The sequence below is a fragment of the Brienomyrus brachyistius genome, unplaced genomic scaffold (assembly GCF_023856365.1).
Source record: "Brienomyrus brachyistius isolate T26 unplaced genomic scaffold, BBRACH_0.4 scaffold62, whole genome shotgun sequence".
In the NCBI taxonomy this organism is placed as follows: Eukaryota; Metazoa; Chordata; class Actinopteri; order Osteoglossiformes; family Mormyridae; genus Brienomyrus; species Brienomyrus brachyistius.
Genome location: NW_026042337.1, coordinates 857094 through 877768, shown reverse-complemented (window position 1 = coordinate 877768; position 20675 = coordinate 857094). Strand labels below are relative to the sequence as shown.

Genomic DNA, 20675 nt, shown 5'->3' with positions numbered 1-20675 from the left:
TGTAAATGGTGAATGGGGTTGTGTGTTGTTGCACTGTGGTGGGGACCGAGTGGAGGTTTTAAAAAGAGGATGTAGCATGGCTAAGGTGTGAGCTGAGTTGGAGTAGTGTGGTTTGGGGCCCTAACAGCAGCCCTTATGCAGTTAGATAAAGACTCCGGTGTTATAACCTCTGGTTCTGGCGGTTACCTTGACTGCGGGTCTTTACACTGGTGTCAGAAGCCTGGTTTTCGAACTAACACAGTGCAAAATGCTGACGGAGGCCACGGCGAAGGAAGGAAACACACAAGCTTCTGCATGGAGGTGAAGCAGGAGTTGCTTGACTGTGTAATTGGCAGGCCGGAGGAGGAGGCTTTTTGTGCTGTTCGCATGACCCGTTTTATGTCATCTTCCATCGCCGAAGACCAGTTCCAATACTCAAGAACAGAACTACAGAAAGCGGTAAAAATCCCCGGATGTCGATGATATTAGTGTGCTTGGACTTTACCATCAGGTCCGAACATGCAGCCCTGCAGTGACTGACATCATTAAGATAGCCAGAGCAGCAGGTGATCTGGTGGGTAGAAGAGCTGAAAGCATTCAACTTTACTGGGGTTAATAAAACTGTTAAACACATGTAAATGCGTGTGCTGGTTTGTCTCAAATTGAAAATCTCACTCCAGTCAGATTGAGACTGAAGCTGACAACCCTTAAAAATGCTAGGGACATGTTGTCAAACGTGTAATGTTCTTTTAATGTTCCTACGTGCTTTGAGGAGTATAAAAAGCATGATTTTCATTGCGCCATCTTCGCTTTTTACATATTTTTTCGTTGCTCGATTAGGAAAAAGACCAAAACGTCAGAATCCCTTTCATTCCAGAGTACATGCAGTATCATCGTGTATAATATTGTACAATGTACTTTATTATTACCGTATTTCATGTTCGTAATAACTTACTGTGCGTCATACATGAATTACCAAATGTAAGCACGCGAAAATCACGTTACACGTGGGTCGACCGTCCACCATGAGACGCATATGACACGTATCACCCGATGATAAGACTTATATTCACATATAATGTGTAATTATTTATGTGTGTGTTCCTTGTATAGTACATACTATATAGTTATTACATATTTCTGTTATTACTATCACTCCGTAAAATGCACGTGCATTTTGAATGCCGTATAAGTTCTGCGATTTATGAATTTTTATAACGTTTCAAAAAGTACCTGGTAACTGAACGGGCGCAGCATCAAACTCCAGTTAGTTTGCTGACGGACGTGATTGTTTTCCTTGCTTTTGCTTGACACGCCCTTGCTTGCGTTTTATCCCACATTTTCAGTATATTACATATGCAATATTGCACGAGGTCACATGTTAAAATGCAGAAAGACTGCATCCGTTTGGGCGCAGCCCAGCAGAAGTAGGGAAACGAGCCCAGTTACAGTAACCGCTTCCAAACTGTACCGTAGAAGGAAAATCAGCCAAAGATAGTGCAGAAAGTGCTGCCATTTGACTTATAAAACGCCGACTGTTTGTATAAACATGGTGGAGTTACGTATACTCGTTCCATTTGCATTTATGCTTTTCTTTATGATGATTTCACAGACATCAGCGAAAAGTGAGTAATTTTCCTCCTTTTTCTATTTTTTTCCCCACGATCCACGAAACGAGCGAAATAGATCATGGAAACTGTTCCAGTTTGTTCCTTTGATTAACGAGTTCAACAAAACGAATACCGATTTCTTTCTTTTTGACGACATACGTGTATGGCGTCGCCACTGTTTTTCTTAATTTCATTGTACAAGACGTCGGCTACTGCTTTTCGCAGTTAGAGTTTAATGAAGTTCCTGTTGTGCTCCGATGTTACAACTAATGCTTTCTGCTTTAAAGAAAAAGTTGATCAGCGCAAACTTCAATGGATCAAAACTTGCAACGCCGTGTCGTTGTTTGCTAATAAGAGATTATTAAACGCCACGCCTAGGTTTTATTGAAAGTCCATTGTGTAGTGATATTAGGATTGAAAACACTTTATATGGGGTATAAACATAGCCAAGTGTGTTGATCGAATGTACGGAAGACAGAAAATAAGGATTGTACTGATAAGGCAATACTGTTTTCAGATAGGATCGATTAATGTTTTTCGTTAATGAGCTTTGTGTAGCAGTCCATATGTCCATGTGTATATTAAATGTACCGTGACCTTGGCAACTAGCACTCCTGAGAGCTTCCCCGATCTCACAGAAGGAACGTGGATGGATTTGCTTATTCCCAAGTTATTTAACTCCTTCTACCATTTCTTCTGATTGGTAGGAAAGGAGACCATGTCAAGAACAAATATTTCATACATTCTTAGTTCCTCTAATGTTGATGCGCATGTATTACAGTGGTTACCTGTTTTTTTTTTTCTTTAAATCAAATTTTAACATACATCCATGAGCACATGAGACTCTTGGGATAATTTCCACAGGGTATAGTTACTCTTTTATTGTCATGTTTTTGAATGTGGTGTATATAGTATAATTGCATAATCAACTGGTAGAGATGTAGCGTTATCAGAGAATACCTCATCGCCAACCTCCTAACGGCTCTATTTCTGCTGTCAGCCTGTGAAATGTCCAACTCCACCTGTGAGGACTGTCTGAGGAATGTATCGGTGAGTGAGGAACGCCGGCCATCGTCATGGCTCCTTATCCACAGCAGAGTCCCTGAAGTTAAGGCGTCTCCCACGACAACAGCACTGGATCGTCACGTGACCACTTCTGTTGTCGGTCATGAGGGACCAGAAAGCTAATAAGTTGTTCCTCTGAGCTGTAAATATTTACACGATATTAAGAAAGTTCAGCGTAGAAACGCAGATGTATGATGTTCAGAGCGTGTGTTTTGTTGTAGTGCCTTTGGTGCAGAACGACCATGACGTGTGTCGTCTACCCAGTGAGGAGTATCCTTCCACCTTCTAGCCTGTGCCCCCTGGCGCAGGCCCGATGGGGGCGCTGCTGGGGTAATGTATTTAAGTGCTGCTCACCGGATTCGCGTGTGGGGTGGGTGCAGACTGACAGAGCGATAGAATGATTAACTCTTCCCTGAAATGTCACACACAAAACTCACTAGGAAGTGTAGCTGATTCTCTTTCCCTGGCAAATAACAGTTATTATCAGAGACTGTTGCCTGGTACTGATGTCCCTGATCAATACCTGTATTCTCACCATCCCCTGTGGCCGTTCTGTGGTTCACATCATGTACACTCATCATCTTGTGTACTTTTTGTTTCCATGAAACCATTAATCATTTTGAATGGTGTTTCAAATCATACACCTAGTTTTGCAGGGAAGCCGCCAAATAAATATAGCTTATACAGATTTCCCGTAGAGTGTGTAAAATTTGAGCACTACGCCCACACTATTGTGAATTTGTGACTTTAATAAAAGTATGAAAGTATGTATGTAAGCTTTTTCTTTCATTTTAGTGAACTTCCAAGCGCTGATCATCACTCTGTCTGTGTTTGGTGGAATCATCCTGATTGGCATATTCTGCTGCTGCTGCTGCTGCTACTACCGGTGTAAGAAGAGCAGGTGAGTATTAAACCTGACAGAGACGAGTAGGGGACCTGTATGCCCCTAACCTGCCATCATGTGGGATCATGGCTAGAGGCAATCAGGCGTGCCACAGCTGTTGTCACATTTCATTTATTAGAGAGCTTTATTCAAAGTTTGCTATGCAAGGGGCGTTTCTCATTGTCAGCTTGGATGCACTTTCTATTAAACCCCTTTACGAATTATGAAAGGAACTCATCATAGGTGTGTCCAGTATCAGTGGTAGAATTCTCACCTACCGCGTGGGAGGCCCAGGTTCGATTCCCGGCCAATGCAGTGACATTTAGGGGGGGCAGCGTGTGGCTCTGTGGGCTGTGCCTGTAATCAGAAGGTCGCTGGTTCAAACCCAGCCTCGGCACATTTGCGGGTCCTTCAGCGAGGCTCTTAACCCCCCAGCTCCCTGGGAGCCACAGCAGGTGGGTGCCCTTCGCAGCCAGCTTACTCTACAAAGAGCAAGTTGAGGGAGGGGAAAAGACAATTTCCCCACAGGGATCAATGAAGTATTATTATTATCCTGTAACCAAGACCTCACTGGGTACTACAAGACCCCAAAGCTAGACCTTCCTCTGCTGATATTCGGGCCTTTTTGGGTTCCTTCAGAACAATGGAGCCAGACCCTAAGGAGCAGCAGGAGGAGGCAAGGCGGAAGGCACGTCACGAGGAGAGGTGAGCCTCCTCTGGTAGTCATGGTAACACGGATATCTCCGGCCTCATACATGAGGATTATAAAACCTGCTGACCTTCAGTAGGTTTTTCTTGGCTGATGTCCAGCTGGCAGCCATTTTATTCTGAATTGAATGTGCTGCCGGTGATACCGGCAACTCCCTTGGAAATCTGGATATGGGCGTATATTCAAACGATGTCTAGACAAAACAAAAATGAACATGTCGGCGAGAACAATCTGTCGCATACCTAGAACGGTGTCACCACCCTGATCATTTTGTGTAATGCCGCAAACAGAGAGCGCATGTTCTTGATGCAGCAGGCACACATGCAGGCACACATGCAGAGCACAGACAAATGTATTGCGCCAAGTGTGCGAGTCAAATTACTCTATTGCTTTAATGCTCTGGAGTCGACGGCATCGTCGGCGATGCTGCATATCTTTCTTGTGTATTTCAGTTCATAACTCGCTGAAATCATATTTTAGAAACATGAAAAAAAACGCTGACTAAATCCGTAATCTGTCGTCTTTTCAAAACATCAATTGTCGGAAGTATTAAAGTTTTTAAAATTAGGTTAAATCCGCAAAAAAGTAAACCAGGTCACCTTTCTTTGTTTTACCTGCATGGGGGGCCTGTAGCGCTGCCCTCACCTGAAGATCGCTATTTGCGTTCTAAATAGCTGCATTTCCACGTATTCAAATCGCATTCGCATGGTAATTAGATGAGCAGTGCAATGGTGAAACGTGATCCGGATACATCCCCATCAGCGACATAAAAGGGGGGGGGGGTGTGGCCAGGTGTGAATGGCTCATTCATACACATGAAAGTTGCTACGTATTCAATGAAAGGAGCCAGAAATAGTGACGTAAGTTAGGTTTCTCTTATTTATTTATCCAACTGAATGTTGCAACTGCACCATTTAGTCATCTTCATGTAGCCAAGACTTTGGTGATCAGATGTCTGGGATCAAAACAAACTGCCACCATTGCTTACTATGTACTTTTACAATGTTTCTGCAAGTGTTCCAAACTGCATTTTGCAATTTCTATACTTTATATACTTCAAATTACAAACTTCACATAAAATCTGACATTTTTACAAAGTACATTAAAATAAAGAAGAGTGTTACGCCAAAACAAATATATAAGACATAATTTATTTGCCATGAATTAAGCTTATGATATTGAATGAAATGTGTGACCATGCCCCCCCAGTCAGTGAAAGTGTGCCCCCACCCCTAGACCCCAGAGGATTAATACTAGCAGCAGCACAGACAGGGAAGCTGATAACTTGCACAACATATTTGCAGTTTCAGTAACTGCGGTTTCAGTTGTACGTGGTTAGAAAAAAAAATTGCAAGATGTGTAACAATGTGTTTTTTCATTCTTCATTCGTCCATTGAGGGATATAAAAAGTGTAATTTTCATTGCTTGGTCATTCCTTGATACATGATGTTTTTCCATTGCATCTCTTGAGAATCAGGCCAAAACACCAAAATGCCTTTATTTCGAAACAGTACTGTGCTGTATAATTTACAATCTACTTTATTATTACTGTATTTAATGTTGGTAATATATTACTATGCATAATGTATCAATTACCATATGTAAGTACATGAAAATCACGTTATATATGGGGTCCGCTAATGGTTCACTTTTATCCATGGTTTCGACCATCTGCAGTCGGTCTCGAAACGCAACGCAGCACGCTATTTAAAGTGTGTTGCGGTGCAATGCATGCTGGTAACCGCATAATTAGTCCTGCTGATCAATCCTGTAGCATCACATCATGTCAGCGGACATCATGGACAGTGGGTGGGATCAGAATAAACGAAAAGGTTCGCCCCAGGGACTCTGCACAGGTGGTATGCTGAAGCGGTGATCTCCACGGCGATCACTGCTCATATGAAGTGATATTGTTAAAACGACATCGATTTCATCTGAAGTCTGCAGCTACCTTTAGGATGCAGAGCACTGATTGCATTTGAAACCCTCAAAGAAGAGTGGGGGTAATTTTTTTTTTTTTTTTTAGGGATCTGTTTCTTGTAACCATACAGATTTACAGTCCTCTAAATTACACAACACAAAATATGAGATGCATCACCACAGGCGATTTAACCACCACTGCGACAGGGGAGGCCATCCAGGCACTGATTCTCCGGAACAAGCACTGGGAACTTTGCTGAAATTGTCAGTTCCAATAAGAGAAAGATGGTTGTGTAAGATTTCACTTGAGAGTCTGACCAGTTGATTGTGTGTGTGACTGCAGGAAGGCGGAAATGAAGATAAGACACGATGAGATCAGAATGAAATATGGTGAGTGGTATTTTCTCCCCTTTTTAAGAACGAGGCCTCTATGTATTCCTATGTTTAAGGTGCACCTCTCCCGTGCCACTGTCCTGTGTGCTTTCAGACCAACAGCCCCAAGTTTACCGTATTACTAAACAGCCATAATGAATAGCTATAATACTGAATGTGATAGGCTGATATCAGTGCTATTGTGCAGTCTGTTTCTGAATTCACCAGCAAATGTGACCGCTGCAGCACCTCCAGCTGGTTAGGATCCCAGAAAATATAAAATATACTGATATTTCAAGCAGTTTTATTTTTTCATAATTTTCACACACTGCAAATTTGCTATCATTTAGACTGCTTCACATCTCCATAGCACTGAGGTTTCATGAAAAAATGCTCAAAGATATTTATACATTTTAAACAAAAACTGTTTAAGGGGTGCTGTTTTGATGTATAAATATCAGAACATGGGAATGCCATAATTTAAACAAACTAATGGACAGCTTACAACTGTGAAGTGAACCGTGAGCCTTTAAGTTGGAAATCTCTTCAGAAAATGACAGTATATTCACAATAGATAGATCAGCAGATAGTCTGTTTAATGTGTATAACTGATATACCAAACGATCCATTGTGTTCATAGTAATTTTTATTTCTTTCAGGTCTGACGAAGGAAAACCCATATGCCCGGTTTGAGAACAATTAAGGTGCGTGACTGTCAATGACATTTGCATCTCGCAGTGCGATTAAAAAGACCTTGCATTTCCCTGACATCTGAATATTGTTCTGGGTCTTCTACAGCCATTGAAGGAACAGGAAAAAGATTGTGGCAGACTGAACACGTGTAACATTAGAAAAATGCTGTTGTCCACAGTGAGTGAGTGTGTGTATTTCTAAATTACCCTAAGTACAGACAGGGCAACTTAACCAGAAATTTAGTTACAGATGTAAAAATACCACCCTGCTTTCTCAGAATTTCATGTATGATAATTTTCCGAAAAGAATAGATTTCATCGAATGGACACTCCACTGTGATGAATGTACAGAGTACTTTCTGGAGGAAGTGCTGACTAGTCTCTTGCCTCCACACTTCTGGTGAAGTGCCTCGAACCTATGATGACATCATTTTACATCTGTTGCCACAAGTGCCGAATTTCTGCGGAATATGAATGTAAAGTGTAATTCATCAATTCCAGTCGTCGTATGGCTGATTCACAGGACTGGAAAATGGACACAGAATGCCAAAGTGAAAAGCACAAATTCTGTCTCCGGTGATTCTAATTGTAGTTGCTGGCACTCCATTTAAAAAATAATACATTTACACCAAGTAGTACAAACAGATTTTTTTGTCACAATTACAGATTTAAACTATACGTCCGACTTCCTATCCTTATTATTCCCTAATTGATCAATGTGCCTGCCACCCTCAGTGGACATTGTAAGTTTATGTACTTTAGTTAATTGTTCATTAATTTACTGTTTATTGTAATGAGGAAGTCATAATGCCAGGTTATAACTGTATCCTTACCAAGAGCTGTTCATCGTTTACAAGAATTGTCATAGCTGGGTGGTGTAGTGGTGAAGTGGTTGGCAGTTTAGCCACATGCCTTTGGAGGTGTGTGTGTGTGTGTGTGTGTGTGTATGTGTATGTGTGTATGTGTGTGTGTGTGTGTGTGTGTGTGTATATATATATATATATATATATATATACACACACACACACACACACACACACATACATATATATATATATATATATGTGTGTGTGTGTGTGTGTGTGTGTGTATATATATTTAAAAAAAAAAACATTGTGGGGTCCAAATGTCCCCACAAAGTGATGATAACCTGTTTTGAGCCTGTATTACACAAACATTAAGGAAGCTGGATGGGAGGATGAATCACCTAAACTGCTCATTCTTGCCTTTCTGCTACTGAATCCAAAAACATTGTGAACAACCAGTGCTTTCAAACATTGTAAACTTTTGCATCTGTGTTCTGGGGGGGGGGGGGTGTGGTTGTAGTAAGTTCTGCCCCCAAATTCCACATAAAGAAATCCTTCTTTTGTTTCAAACAGTTTATACTATTTTAGAAACATCTATATTTTAAACGCTTTGTAATAAATTATATGTTTTTAGAAGTAAATTGTTTTTGTAAATATATATCAGATTGCCTTAATTTCCTTTAATAATATTCTCCGGATATTAGTATTAGTAATGCAGTAAATGTAATCCTCTAGACAAACTACATATCTTTGTATATTTTCTCTTGTAATATATTTTTTGCTTATAATGAATGTAATGGCGGCATTTGTTTCACATGAACAGTCATCCTCTATAAGTCATAAGACCTGACTGTCTTAATGTAAACGTATTTGTACTAATTGCAGAGATCTAATATCCACACTAGTTTGTTTCTCTTTTGGTTTTACAGTTTACACACTGACATATATGAACGAAAAACTATATAAATAAAATTATTTATTCAAAATGTTATACGTTATCTGCACATCCGGTCACATATGGATTATGAAACGCTCCATGTTTAGAGAACCAGAAAACTAAAACATGACGTATCGACCGAAACAACGTAGAGACAAAGTTTGGTACGATGTCGAGTCATTAACAGTAATTTGTAATAGCTATATCCTGTGCTTCCAAAATATTTGGTATAACATTCTCCTATTCGCAACGCCATTTACCTGCTTTCAAGACGCTTGGATTCCGATTCCGCGCGACCAATTTGTTGTGCGCGTTCACAAATCCACGCTCCCGAGAAAAACATACCACCTGACCCCGTAAAGGCCAATCAAATTGTGGGGAGCAGGCGCGTTCCCGATAGCTGCGAAGGAGACTAGGAGAGGTGGAAAGGTGCTTATCTTTATAAATTTGTTGCCTCCTCGCATCTAAATATCGTCACTCAGCGACATGTCTGAGGAGAAGCCAAAGGTAAGATATAAGTTTGCGTAAGAAGCGTGAGTAGTATTTTATTAGGTGTATTATATAGCTGCCCGCAAGGGACTATATGTGCAAGCGCGGTGTTCGGCGATGGTCGTATTCCGCATTTGAGCGGATGGAAGGAGAAGCGAAAGGTTTATTGGAATGCGAGTCTGCCGGCCGCCGACGGCGACGGCTGCGCCTTTTTAAACGCCGGATGAATGTTTCTAGCATCCCCTACGAGCGTGGGCGGATGAAGACTCCCGCAGAAACGGCGCCATTGTTTCTTTTTCCCGACGCGCCGCTTCCCCGGGGTGCCGTTCGTCCGCCGCCGTTGCGGGGCTTCTCTTTGTGGGCAGCGCGGCCCGCGCGCGCCGCCTGCGTCGACCGTACGCCGAGAGCGTAGCGAGCAGCCGCGCGGGAGGGGGGCCGCTGGGGCCGCCGCCGCCATTTGGAAGGGAGGTGCGGAGCTGTCCCGATCGGTGGACAGGGTGCGCTAAACCGGCTGTTGATGTGTGATGGAGCGTTTACCTGGACGCGCCGATTTCCCTGGCCCATTAACCCTCAGCCTGCTGTGATCTGTCAAACTCGGGGCTTGGCTGCCGCTTGTTGCCGCTACTGCGAGTATAGTGGGAATATATTGCTTTCCCTTCGGGGTTAATTATTCCAAAACCGTTAGTTCAGTAAGAAATGGGTTCAGATTGCAAGCAACGAGCATCCCGTTATTTTTCGTAGAATTACGCATACAGGCGACGTTTTTTTTTATTATTTAAAACATAAAAAGGAATATTAGTTTAGGTGGTGACCAATGATCTTCCGTTCACACTGCACTGTGCTTGCTGAGAAGACATGTATACAGAAAGCAAATAAGTTACGTAACAGCTGGGTTACTGAACCAAAAAAAAAATCCTCAAAAACGAAACAGTGATTTGGTTTCAGTTTCATAAGCATCTCACCTCGCGTTGTCTACAGAAATACTGAATTTTACGGTCTTTTTTTAGGAGGGTGTGAAGACCGAGAATGACCACATCAATCTGAAGGTGGCCGGCCAAGATGGATCAGTGGTCCAGTTCAAAATTAAACGGCACACCCCCCTCAGCAAACTAATGAAAGCTTACTGCGAAAGGCAGGTGAGTCCTACTTTCGAGTCACACTACAGGTGTCCTGTATTGGATTCAGTGGCGTGTAAGTGCTACCCAGGGACTGTCATCTTTTAGGAATTTAAAACCGCAGAGAGGTGCAATTTTAACCTATAATGTGTTTCAATCTGACCCTTGTTGATCTTGTTTTGAAATCTGTCATCAAAGCTTACTGTTGCCGAATGTGATCCTTGAACATGGTTACATCATTAATATGGCCGTTTTCAAATGGTGTTTGTAATCGTTGTAAGTGTGAATGTGTATAGATGCGTTCCTGCATTCTGAATTGTGCATTTTAATGGGTGAGTCTCATGTTTTTGTGGGTTTTCTTTTCAGGGTTTGTCAATTAGGCAGATTAGGTTTAGGTTTGACGGGCAGCCAATCAATGAGACGGACACACCTGCACAGGTTAGTATGTGGTAAATGCCGAACACCAAAAAAGTTACTTTTTTAAAGATTTGGTATCAGATCACCTTTAACAAACACAAGTTTCAAATATCTCTAAAACTAGTTCAATCAGTATAAATGTCATCTTTACGAATTGTAGTTGCGCTGTCAAGCTCCGTGTGTTTAGACGGCCCTTTACAAAGATTAATTTTTGAAAATGTAATGCTTGTGATGTTGAACAACTTGAGATTGATAAGATTTTAACTTTTGTTTGGTAAATGTTTGCCCCAGTACTGAGGGAAAAGTAGTCGTCTTTTTTCTGTTTGTACCTCTGTGTTTGACCTCAGTGTGTGTTTGTTTTCAGCTGGAAATGGAGGACGAGGACACTATTGATGTATTTCAACAACAGACTGGGGGCTTCTGCTAAAAGCAAGGCTGCCATCCAGGAGAGCATCCACTCAACTTTTATTTTATTATTATTATTATTGTTATTGTTATTATATATTTTCCCTTCAAACCCTATTTCAGCTTTGTTTTGCTTTGTAACCAGCCCTCTTCCTTCCCGTTGCCCTGCAACAAGTATTGGGCACAGCAGTGTTGTAGGTGGCACCCAAGGGTCCTGAGAATATGGTTGGGCTGCTGCTGCCCTGTGTGTGGATGTTGCCCACCGGAATCAAAGCCACATTCATGCACAAGCTTCCTGCTGGAGATCTAATCCTGGGTGGAAGGAGGTGACGGTTCAGGTTGAGTCAGGTCTGTGGGGATGCTCGTATGCCCGATTGCAGCATCTCCGGTGAGATGGGAGACTCCCATGTGCCTGCTGTTGTTTTGGGTGCATTTTCCGAGAGCGTCCAGCCCTTGGACGTCCACCGTATAGCGCAAGATGTTTTTTTTTTTTTTTTTTTTTTTTTAAAGTCTGACATTTTTAGGTGCATTGTCAGAACGAGAGGTCACTCAGTCCTTTTTGCCTTTTAATAAGCATGCTTTCAAGAGCTTCACTGTAAGACTGCTTCATGGGAGTCTCTCATCCCCCTGTGCTTAATAGTGTCAGGTTTATTTAAAATGATAATTATATTGGATGAAAGAATGGGATTGTGTCTGGACCAAATATGAATCAGGCAGTATTCTTGATTATCGCAAGAGTAGAGCTTACTTCTGTTTTTAAATGTCTTCATGAAGAAAGGCTTATGCTCCCCTTGTTTCCCTGAACACGGGCGAGGATGATCTCAAAACAATTTCTTGTGTGTTTAATTTTCCACATCAGCCTCTTGAAGGGCGGGAAAGGGGTAATGAGGTGAATCCCTGACTGCAAAAATAGAGAATCCCCCCCCCCCACACCCGTTTTCTTTCTCAAATCAGAGGAGCTGTATTTCTGATCTGCATCACGTGTCTCTCTCCTGCTTTTTTTCCTTTGGGGGGGTGGGGGGTGGGAAGGGGGGGGGAGTGGTGGATGGGGAAAACCTGCCCATTGATCTTGTCATGTTTCTCTACTGATTTGTACATTGTTGTCATTTACTACTGTATACAATAAATATAGTTTGGTATGCAGGTTGTACGTTTCGGCCAATGACTTTTTGTTCAGTATTAAGCTTGAAAGTGAGCTGGTAATCAATATGCTGAGTACCTCTGACCATGGGAAAAAGCACTGTTATGTTTATAATTAAAAATAAATATTTATCATTACTTATAAGAAGCCCATGCAGTCTGTTGGTTTTGGTAATATGGACATTGGACTGTGCTATTTTTAGCACGGAAAAGACTATTGGTTATAAATGTCACATTCTAACGTAAGAAAGAATACATCACATAGACTCATAGAGGATGGATTTTTCTGGCCAAATGGATGGGTTTTTAATGACAATCTATCCAAAACGAATGCAGGCTATGTTTGAAACTGATAGAGAAGAGTACCCTATTACATGGGTGTAAATTATGGGAGTGGGGGGGGGGGTTGTAGCCCCCCAATAAATCAAAATCAGCTACTACAACCCCTCCAATAATCATGTTTCTCCCGTAATGGGTGGAGACCTCAACCCCCCCCCCCAATGTTCCAGCCAAAGTTACGCCCTTGCCCTATCAGCTGGTCTCTGGCCCGCGCTGGCGGTGAAGTGACACGAAGTGCCTGCAGGTGGCGCTCTCGCTTTTCGCTACAGGTTTTATATAACCGGAAGAGGATCTGCGCTCTTTGAGATCAGCCAGCACATTTGTGTTGTTAAACATTCGGATCTTTAAGTAGCTGCTTCTGGGAAGCCCTACCGACTCGCTAACCTGGGCCAAACTACTCAAGCGCATACATAGTCTTTTATTTCGTTTCAGCCTCTCGTAGTTTTACGTTCATCACAGATGGCAGGTACAGCGTTAAAAAGACTGATGGCGGAATACAAGCGTGAGTGTTGCACCTCTGGTTGATTTCACTGCCGTCCACCTGGGTCTGCTGGCTGCACAGGGCTGGCTGGCTTCCCTCCCATCTGTCCTGCATGCTTATTAAACCCTTCGTATGCGACGCATCGCAGCCTTGATATCCCATGGACTCCTGTTATTTCTGAGTCTTTTAAGAGCTCCTTTTATTACAAGCAAGAGACTCGTTTTCGTAGGTTAATTTAAAAGGGCGACACAAGTGGGGGCTGATTTAGCTAACAGGTAGCTACGTGGCCGTCTCTACTTAACTGCCTTAAGCTTCTGGCATCGGGTAACCACCTTTTACTTTACGTGACGATTCACACTGTAAAGCTGAAAATTCAGCCTCTGAATATTAAGAGCATGTTGCTCTTGCATAAATCCTGTTCCCCAGGTCATCTTACCGCACGCCATTAGTACCCTAGTTTTTGCCCAGCAAAGCCACTCCATCACTGCCCGCAGTCCCCATGAAAGTGGCTTTTCTGTACGTTTAAGTGCTTCGTAGTCAAATGTGCTTTAATATAAAGTTTATGTAAGTAATATAGTTATTTTAACAGTACTTCTCTCACACACAGAGCTGACCCTAAACCCACCCGAGGGCATTGTGGCAGGTAAGAAATTTAACATACTGTCAACCTTTGTCAGCAATCAGATTATTGACCATTTGAGTTGGCGTTCCATAAGCTTTGCATTGGTACTTTGAATGATCTTTGTACATGAGGCCTTTCAAAAGTTGTTAAATTATAAATACACACACAAGTTGTGTGATTTTTGGCTACCTTTGCATTGGTACTTTTTAAGGACTGTTCCCATACATAATACAGGGTAATGGGGCACACTTGCCATTGTAAGGGAAGATATATTTAAACTTTTTCATACTCTTTCATACTGTTTTATGCTCTTTTGTGAATACATTTTACAGGGTAAATATTACTTAGGGTTTGTTCCCAGTGATGTCTCCAGCCGATCACTATGTAAAATGTCCTTCTAGAGCACGGTTTGATGTGTTCTGAGCCTTCTTAGTCCCCTCTGTCTTAATGCTTTAACCAAGGTCATATGTAACTTTTATCATGCAGGGGGTTAGATGAATTACACAATGTCTGCAGTGAAATTTGCGTTCGTAGAAGCAAACAAAAGAATCTGCAGTTAAATGCGTTTAATTGGTCATTGTTTAGTCTGATTGTTTGTTTGGGTGTCTTTTTAGAACAATTCTCCTTTTATGCTACAATATATGAAACAAAACAACCCAGTGTCTGACTTCCATTGGCTTTTTAGTCTTTTTGTTTCAATGCGAGATTTAAACAAGAATGAAAATATTCAACTGACGTGCAGAGAAGCAGCTAGCAGAGTGGCATTTGTGCCGTGGGTTATCAGTAATGCATGTTTAGCTGCTTTTTCTAAACCGACGATACCCTTATATGGATAAATAAGTGTGCCTTATTTTTATAATAAAAAAAAAAACTCCTTCGGTTAGCCATATGGTAATTATTAAAAATATACCTGCGTTTTATGAATTTCTGTCAGGATTTTGAGAGCTTTTGTGTGCTTTTGTTTGCTTACTCAAATATTGGCAAAATATCTCCAAAGACCATCATTTCTGATGTCGCCTGTTCCCCCCCCCCCCCCCGCCCACAGGGCCCATCAATGAAGAGAATTTCTTTGAATGGGAGGCTTTGATCATGTGAGTCCTGCCGATTTCTGTTGGCTGAACACATGTTTTGTTTTTTGTTTTTTAAAATGTTCCTTGTGATTTTCATCGAAGCTGGGTGTAACTTGCCGTCCCAGTCGACCTGTGCTGCGTGCTGATGCCTTGCGCGTCTGTGGAAAAATCATGGCCACTCATTCAGTCGGTGCCAGCTCTGATGTGAGTGAGGGGAGCAGCTGGTGTGCAATATGAGTGTGTTAGAAAAACCTACAAGGAGGCCACACCCATGACCTTGGGGAAGCCTTGCTGGGCGCTTCAGATAGAGATAAAAAGTATCACAGATGAATGGTATGGAGGAAATTAACTCAGAGTATCCTTATGCCTAATAAATGTGCTGGATGTTAAACTGTAGAGAGTTGCGCCACACCACCGCTGTCTTACCTTGTTTAGCCACAATGTCTCGTCTTAAAAAAAAAAATCGTTGTGGTTGCTGAGCTGTCAGTTTCTTCACCGCCACTTCGGTGTTCATGGCTTCCGCTAACCAACTTTAATAAACATAAGGATTTGTCAAATGTGTACACGTTACCGACTTTTGGGTGTAAGAACTTTTTTTTAGTTCACCCTGACTGTGGCAGCAAATGTTTACATCAATAAAATATGCTTATGAATGTTTTTAAAAAGGTGTGCTTTTATTAATAAAAAAATACATTGTCTGATGGTGTACTTAACATGTTTTAGTAGATTATTAATGTATATTCAGCTCTATAGCAACACGTTGTTTTGATTTATGCCTGTGTACTCAACTCTAAGAATTGTGATTAACATGTTTTAGTAGGTTAATAATGTACATTTAGCTAGATAGCCACATGTTTTTATTGATTATAACTGCATATTTAGCTTATCTTGCTTAACCAGTGTGATTTTAATAATTATTACCATGATAAATCGATAATATTAGAGATTTTGCCTTACCGATATGCATTTCATTGCAGAGCTAATTATATTATACGTAACCCAAATTTTCAGGGACAGACTGAAGCAGTAGCTATAGCTATAAATAGTACCAAGTATGAACAGTTATATATGGCGAATTGCCGTTATACATTTATAGCTGTTAATAAGAAGGGTAAGCAGAGCTATCTGGCATTATAATTTGCCGCTTATTGAAGCATTATATCTGATGTTAGACTTTGTGCTATGGTATGGCGGAATATGAGAAATTCATGCCATACAGGTCGTTAAAATCGGTGTACCGGATGAATCAGTATGCTACCCAGCGGTAGTTCTACATTTTGGTAGTTCTGAAATCCTTGAGAATGTATCAGAACGGTGCGTTTCTCTTTTTAATTCCCATGAATACTGCTTTCCGGCTTGTTACTGCCCTTGCCGTCTCGCTCGTCGGAAAGAGAGGGCGTCATTGGGTGCTTGTGGTCGACTCGTCTTTTGTATGTGACGTACAGTCAGCTGACTGTTACGCTGCTCCCATTGCATAGCCTGAAGTCTGCAGTATGAGGGGTCGGGTTGCCCGGGAAACAGTGTCTGTGCCGGGATGATGTCCAGCATCATGGGGTTAACCCTTGTGTAGCTGCGACCTCCTTTTTCCTTCTTGCGTGTCCCCAGGCTATCGGCATTTCCTGTTGGTGCAGATTGGACACCAGATGGCATAGTGGTGAAGATACTTCATTGGGTCCATTTTAATTACATTATACATTATAAACAACCAACTACAGAAAATATTTGTGTCTGGTGGCAACAATTGATTACAGAGTAAATGAGTAATAATAATTTTGTAATTAGCCTCGTTGAGAGAGTACAGGTAAACGTTTCGGTGTCTGTTGGTGGTCTGTAAGATGAGTGTCTCTGCATGCACACATCTGCCAGTGTTAATATTCAATTATGTCCTGTCCTCCTCCTCCTCCTCCTCCTCAGCCCTGCCCTCATTCTGTGTTCTAGTTCATCGCTGCCGTGTTCTGTTGGGGGCGACTGAGGCCCAGCGCCTGACACTGAGCTTATTTTCTGGACAGACATGCTGTTTCTCTGCAGTGTAGCAGCCTGATTTTGAGCTTCTGTCGTTGCTTCTCTGAAAGGGTGTGAGGCTCACGGCCAAGCTAATGTGGGCCCTGTCCTCCCTCCCTCTGCCAGGGGCCCCGAGGACACATGCTTCGAGGGGGGGGTGTTCCCAGCCGTCCTCAGTTTCCCGTCGGATTACCCGCTGAGCCCCCCCAAGATGAGGTTCACCTGTGAGATGTTTCACCCCAATAGTGAGTACCCCCCCCCAGATCTTTCCTGGACTTTGTCTTCGCCAGCTCCAGCCTCTGGATCCGTCTGTTCCACTTCACCAGCATGCCGATCCGAACCACACCCTGGTACCGCAAGAGGCCAATGTCATCAAGCTTTCCTGCATCTCCCCCCAGTGTCCTGCCGCCTCATTGGCTAATGAAGCGTCCAGCTCCCTGTAAGCCTCCTAGCTCAGTATCCCATGAAGATTTAGAGACGTCTGGGAGGGGCTTCTTCATGTTTTCTGGCCCTTCTCTATAGCTCCCCCTCCCCCAGATTTTGTACACTGACTGGGGCACTAAATGGAATATGAGTGTTGGCTACCAGCCCCCGGGGGCTGCCTGTTTGTTACTCTGTCGAATAGAGGCCACTGTGTTCCTTGCCTTTCGCTCCGTCCTCATACGGTGTCCTGGTGTTGCCCTGCTTGTTCCTATTTCCCCCTCACTGGTTGGAGAGGTTTCCAGTGCCTCAATACCCCGGCCCACCCCTCCCCCAGCAGAGTATGGGCTGCCGTCGTAATAATGTGCATTACCAAGGTATTTGTGAATGAGGACAAAAGGGTGACTGGTTAATTTTTCTCAATTGAGGTGGACTGCTACCTGTCCCTTGAGAGGCTACATGTTCAGAGTGCACAGATATAGAACATATCCTGCACGGAATGTTCTGGGCTTACGCAGGTGATCTGTTATCGGTGCAGAGGTCTCATGCTTACCCCTGTGCTAAATGAGAGACTTTCCACCACAGACCATGATGGAAGGCAGTTGGATACCCCCTGCTGGTGGGCCCCTGTCATTAATAGCATCTGTATGTATTGTGTAGGGGCGGCCTGGTGGTGCAGTGGTTAGCACTGTTGCCTCACACCTCTGGGACCCGGGTTCGAGTCTCCGCCTGGGTTACATGTGTGTGGAGTTTGCATGTTCTCCCCATGTCGTCGTGGGGTTTCCTCCGGGTACTCCGGTTTCCCCCCACAGTCCAAAAACATGCTGAGGCTAATTGGAGTTGCTAAATTGCCCGTAGGTGTGCATGTGTGAGTGAATGGTGTGTGAGTGTGCCCTGCGATGGGCTGGCCCCCCATCCTGGGTTGTTCCCTGCCTCGTGCCCATAGCTTCCGGGATAGGCTCCGGATCCCCCGCGACCCAGTAGGATAAGCGGTTTGGAAAATGGATGGATGGATGGAAGTATTGTGTAAGGTGCCGAAGTAATTCTGCTGCTTTGATTATTTAAACAAGGAAAATCGATATTTCAAGGTGTAGCAACATGTATACATGCAAAATGGTGGGCTTTTACAGCAGCTGACACCAAGACACGGATGCATTGTGGGTAATCGTAAGTCTCGGCCTTGTAAACCCATGATCTAATGTTTTCAGACTTAAAACCCCACACTTTCTATTTTTTATTCTAGTCTAGAGGTTTTTTGTGACACTTGCACTTCAAGGTGACACTTAGACTTTTAAGGTGTGTTAACAGTGTTAAGGTGTGATAAGTGTTTCTAAGCCAGTCTGGCCTCACCTCCCCCAGTCTACCCAGACGGCCGTGTGTGCATCTCCATCCTTCACGCCCCCGGAGATGACCCCATGGGCTACGAGAGCAGCGCCGAGCGCTGGAGCCCCGTACAGAGCGTGGAGAAGATCCTACTGTCTGTGGTCAGCATGCTGGCTGGTGAGTGTGACGCTGTGAGACTCACTGCTGGCTCACGTACGCCCCAGGCCATATGGCGTCAAGGGACCGTGGCTGTCCAAACAGCTGCCTGTACCTCAACCTGACGTCTACCTAAAGGTCCTGTTGCTGTATTGAACTTACCAGACAATTATCTTTCTGTTTACATCATTGTTTCCTGACCCGGTCCACGTTTTCCTTCATTCGCAGCTCTCTGCCAGTCAGTACACATTTTTGCTGCCTCTCACCTTCAAGCAAAAACATGTACAAGCAAAAACATATACTGTCTGTGGGTCCTCAAGGACCGGTTTGGGAAACACTGGTCTAGATAATAATTTATTGGCTTTGATTTAAGGTGACATTTAAAATTATTTGTGACCCATCACCACGAAATGAGTCTTATGGGTGCAGTTCTTCCACTGCAACGTAAGACTCATTTCGTGGCTACGGGTCACATTTAAACACTTGGATTTTACAGGTTACATGTATAGGTTACATGTACAGCAGCAGTGCCCCCTGGTGGCTTGAACCATAACTGCCATTAATTGTAATATTATCCATACTTCATAAATACTGCCAGACCGTATTGGTTCATCAGATGCCTTCATCCAGAGTTGGTTATATGGGCGACCTCCTAACCCTCAGGTTATTATGAAGGGGGCGTCTTCCCAGGGCCCGTTCACAGGCTGATCTGCTCCACTTTGGGGCTCCGCTCTGCTTTTAGAGCCCAACGACGAGAGCGGGGCCAACGTGGACGCTTCGAAGATGTGGCGTGAGGACCGAGCCCAGTTCTACGTCCTCGCCCAGCAAATCGTCCGCAAGTCCCTGGGCCTCTAGCTGCACGACCGGCGTCTGTGTGGCTGTCATCTGTGGTCCCGGAGAGGAGAAAAGGAGAGAAGCCTGCAGAGAGCCGCCCGCCTCTCGTCTCTCGTAGTGCTAATCCAGTGCTGTTCGCCGACCAGCCGGGCGTGTTCCTGCAGCTCCTCCGCGATACAGATAATACTGCCTTGTGTGTGTCCGCGTGACGTTTTGCCTCATGCGTTTCATTTTGGATATTCTTCAACTGCTCTTTTCCTCTTTGTCGCCCTTTGAAGCACTTTAATTTCTCCAAAGGATGATTCGTAGCAATACTGGTGTCCGGATAAGTCCTCATGTACCAGCCGATTCCTGTCTCCGTTGCCCACTTTTCAGTTTTGAAGTTAGTGTTGGACAGGCGGACCCTGCTTTGCGTGTGCGTGTGTGTGTGTGGACAGCGGACTCCGCTCCGCGGTTTGCTGTTCCTTGTGTCCGGTGGCTGTCTGTTGCCGATCGGCACTGATCACACAGTCTTCACTTCCTCTCCTGGAAGCCCGGACTCCATAGTATACTCACCATACTCTTCTGTCCAAGTTGCTGTTTCGGTGAGGAACAATTGATATATATATTTTTGTTTTAAAGGTGAGTAAATAAGGAGAAAATATAGCTGATAAGATCTACTTCTATGTATTGTATATGGAAATGTGAAATAAAAATGTTACTTTTTAAAGACAAGATATTCATTTTTGTCCCCTTCTAAATGGTCAGGTGCCCCCCCCCCCATCTGGCATAAAGTTCATTTAGCACCTTATGAGTCGCCTCCTAGTCCACATGCTTCCCCGGTGACTTGATGCTCACGGCCGCCTTTACACACCAGCTCCCTGTTAGAGCCTGTAATTATGCTACTGCTG

General features: G+C 43.4%; 3 protein-coding genes across 3 annotated transcripts; all 3 read left to right on the top strand.

The window, feature by feature from the left end:
* Positions 1-1218: 1218 nt before the first annotated feature.
* LOC125725160 (pituitary tumor-transforming gene 1 protein-interacting protein-like) lies at positions 1219-8238 on the top strand. The gene is made up of 8 exons (XM_049001843.1): positions 1219-1604; positions 2590-2639; positions 2876-2984; positions 3450-3555; positions 4177-4242; positions 6510-6556; positions 7198-7242; positions 7337-8238. The coding sequence occupies exons 1-7, from the start codon at positions 1529-1531 to the stop codon at positions 7239-7241; spliced, it is 498 nt and encodes a 165-aa protein (XP_048857800.1). The 5' UTR covers positions 1219-1528; the 3' UTR covers position 7242; positions 7337-8238.
* A 795-nt stretch (positions 8239-9033) lies between these two features.
* Positions 9034-11900, top strand: LOC125725161 (small ubiquitin-related modifier 3-like). The gene is made up of 4 exons (XM_049001844.1): positions 9034-9480; positions 10470-10598; positions 10944-11015; positions 11359-11900. The coding sequence occupies exons 1-4, from the start codon at positions 9460-9462 to the stop codon at positions 11419-11421; spliced, it is 285 nt and encodes a 94-aa protein (XP_048857801.1). The 5' UTR covers positions 9034-9459; the 3' UTR covers positions 11422-11900.
* A 1244-nt stretch (positions 11901-13144) lies between these two features.
* Positions 13145-19880, top strand: ube2g2 (ubiquitin-conjugating enzyme E2G 2 (UBC7 homolog, yeast)). The gene is made up of 6 exons (XM_049001841.1): positions 13145-13380; positions 13967-14002; positions 15027-15072; positions 17179-17297; positions 18832-18972; positions 19694-19880. The coding sequence occupies exons 1-6, from the start codon at positions 13338-13340 to the stop codon at positions 19804-19806; spliced, it is 498 nt and encodes a 165-aa protein (XP_048857798.1). The 5' UTR covers positions 13145-13337; the 3' UTR covers positions 19807-19880.
* The last annotated feature ends 795 nt before the right edge of the window (positions 19881-20675 follow it).

Coding starts and splice junctions, on each gene's coding strand:
- LOC125725160 (XM_049001843.1), top strand. CDS start 1,529: ATGGTGGAGTTACGTATACTCGTTCCATTTGCATTTATGCTTTTCTTT. Junction 2,640..2,875: donor ACTGTCTGAGGAATGTATCG/GTGAGTGAGGAA, acceptor GTTTTGTTGTAG/TGCCTTTGGTGCAGAACGAC. Junction 6,557..7,197: donor TGAGATCAGAATGAAATATG/GTGAGTGGTATT, acceptor TATTTCTTTCAG/GTCTGACGAAGGAAAACCCA.
- LOC125725161 (XM_049001844.1), top strand. CDS start 9,460: ATGTCTGAGGAGAAGCCAAAG. Junction 9,481..10,469: donor TGTCTGAGGAGAAGCCAAAG/GTAAGATATAAG, acceptor GTCTTTTTTTAG/GAGGGTGTGAAGACCGAGAA. Junction 11,016..11,358: donor AGACGGACACACCTGCACAG/GTTAGTATGTGG, acceptor GTTTGTTTTCAG/CTGGAAATGGAGGACGAGGA.
- ube2g2 (XM_049001841.1), top strand. CDS start 13,338: ATGGCAGGTACAGCGTTAAAAAGACTGATGGCGGAATACAAGC. Junction 13,381..13,966: donor ACTGATGGCGGAATACAAGC/GTGAGTGTTGCA, acceptor TCTCACACACAG/AGCTGACCCTAAACCCACCC. Junction 17,298..18,831: donor TGAGATGTTTCACCCCAATA/GTGAGTACCCCC, acceptor CACCTCCCCCAG/TCTACCCAGACGGCCGTGTG.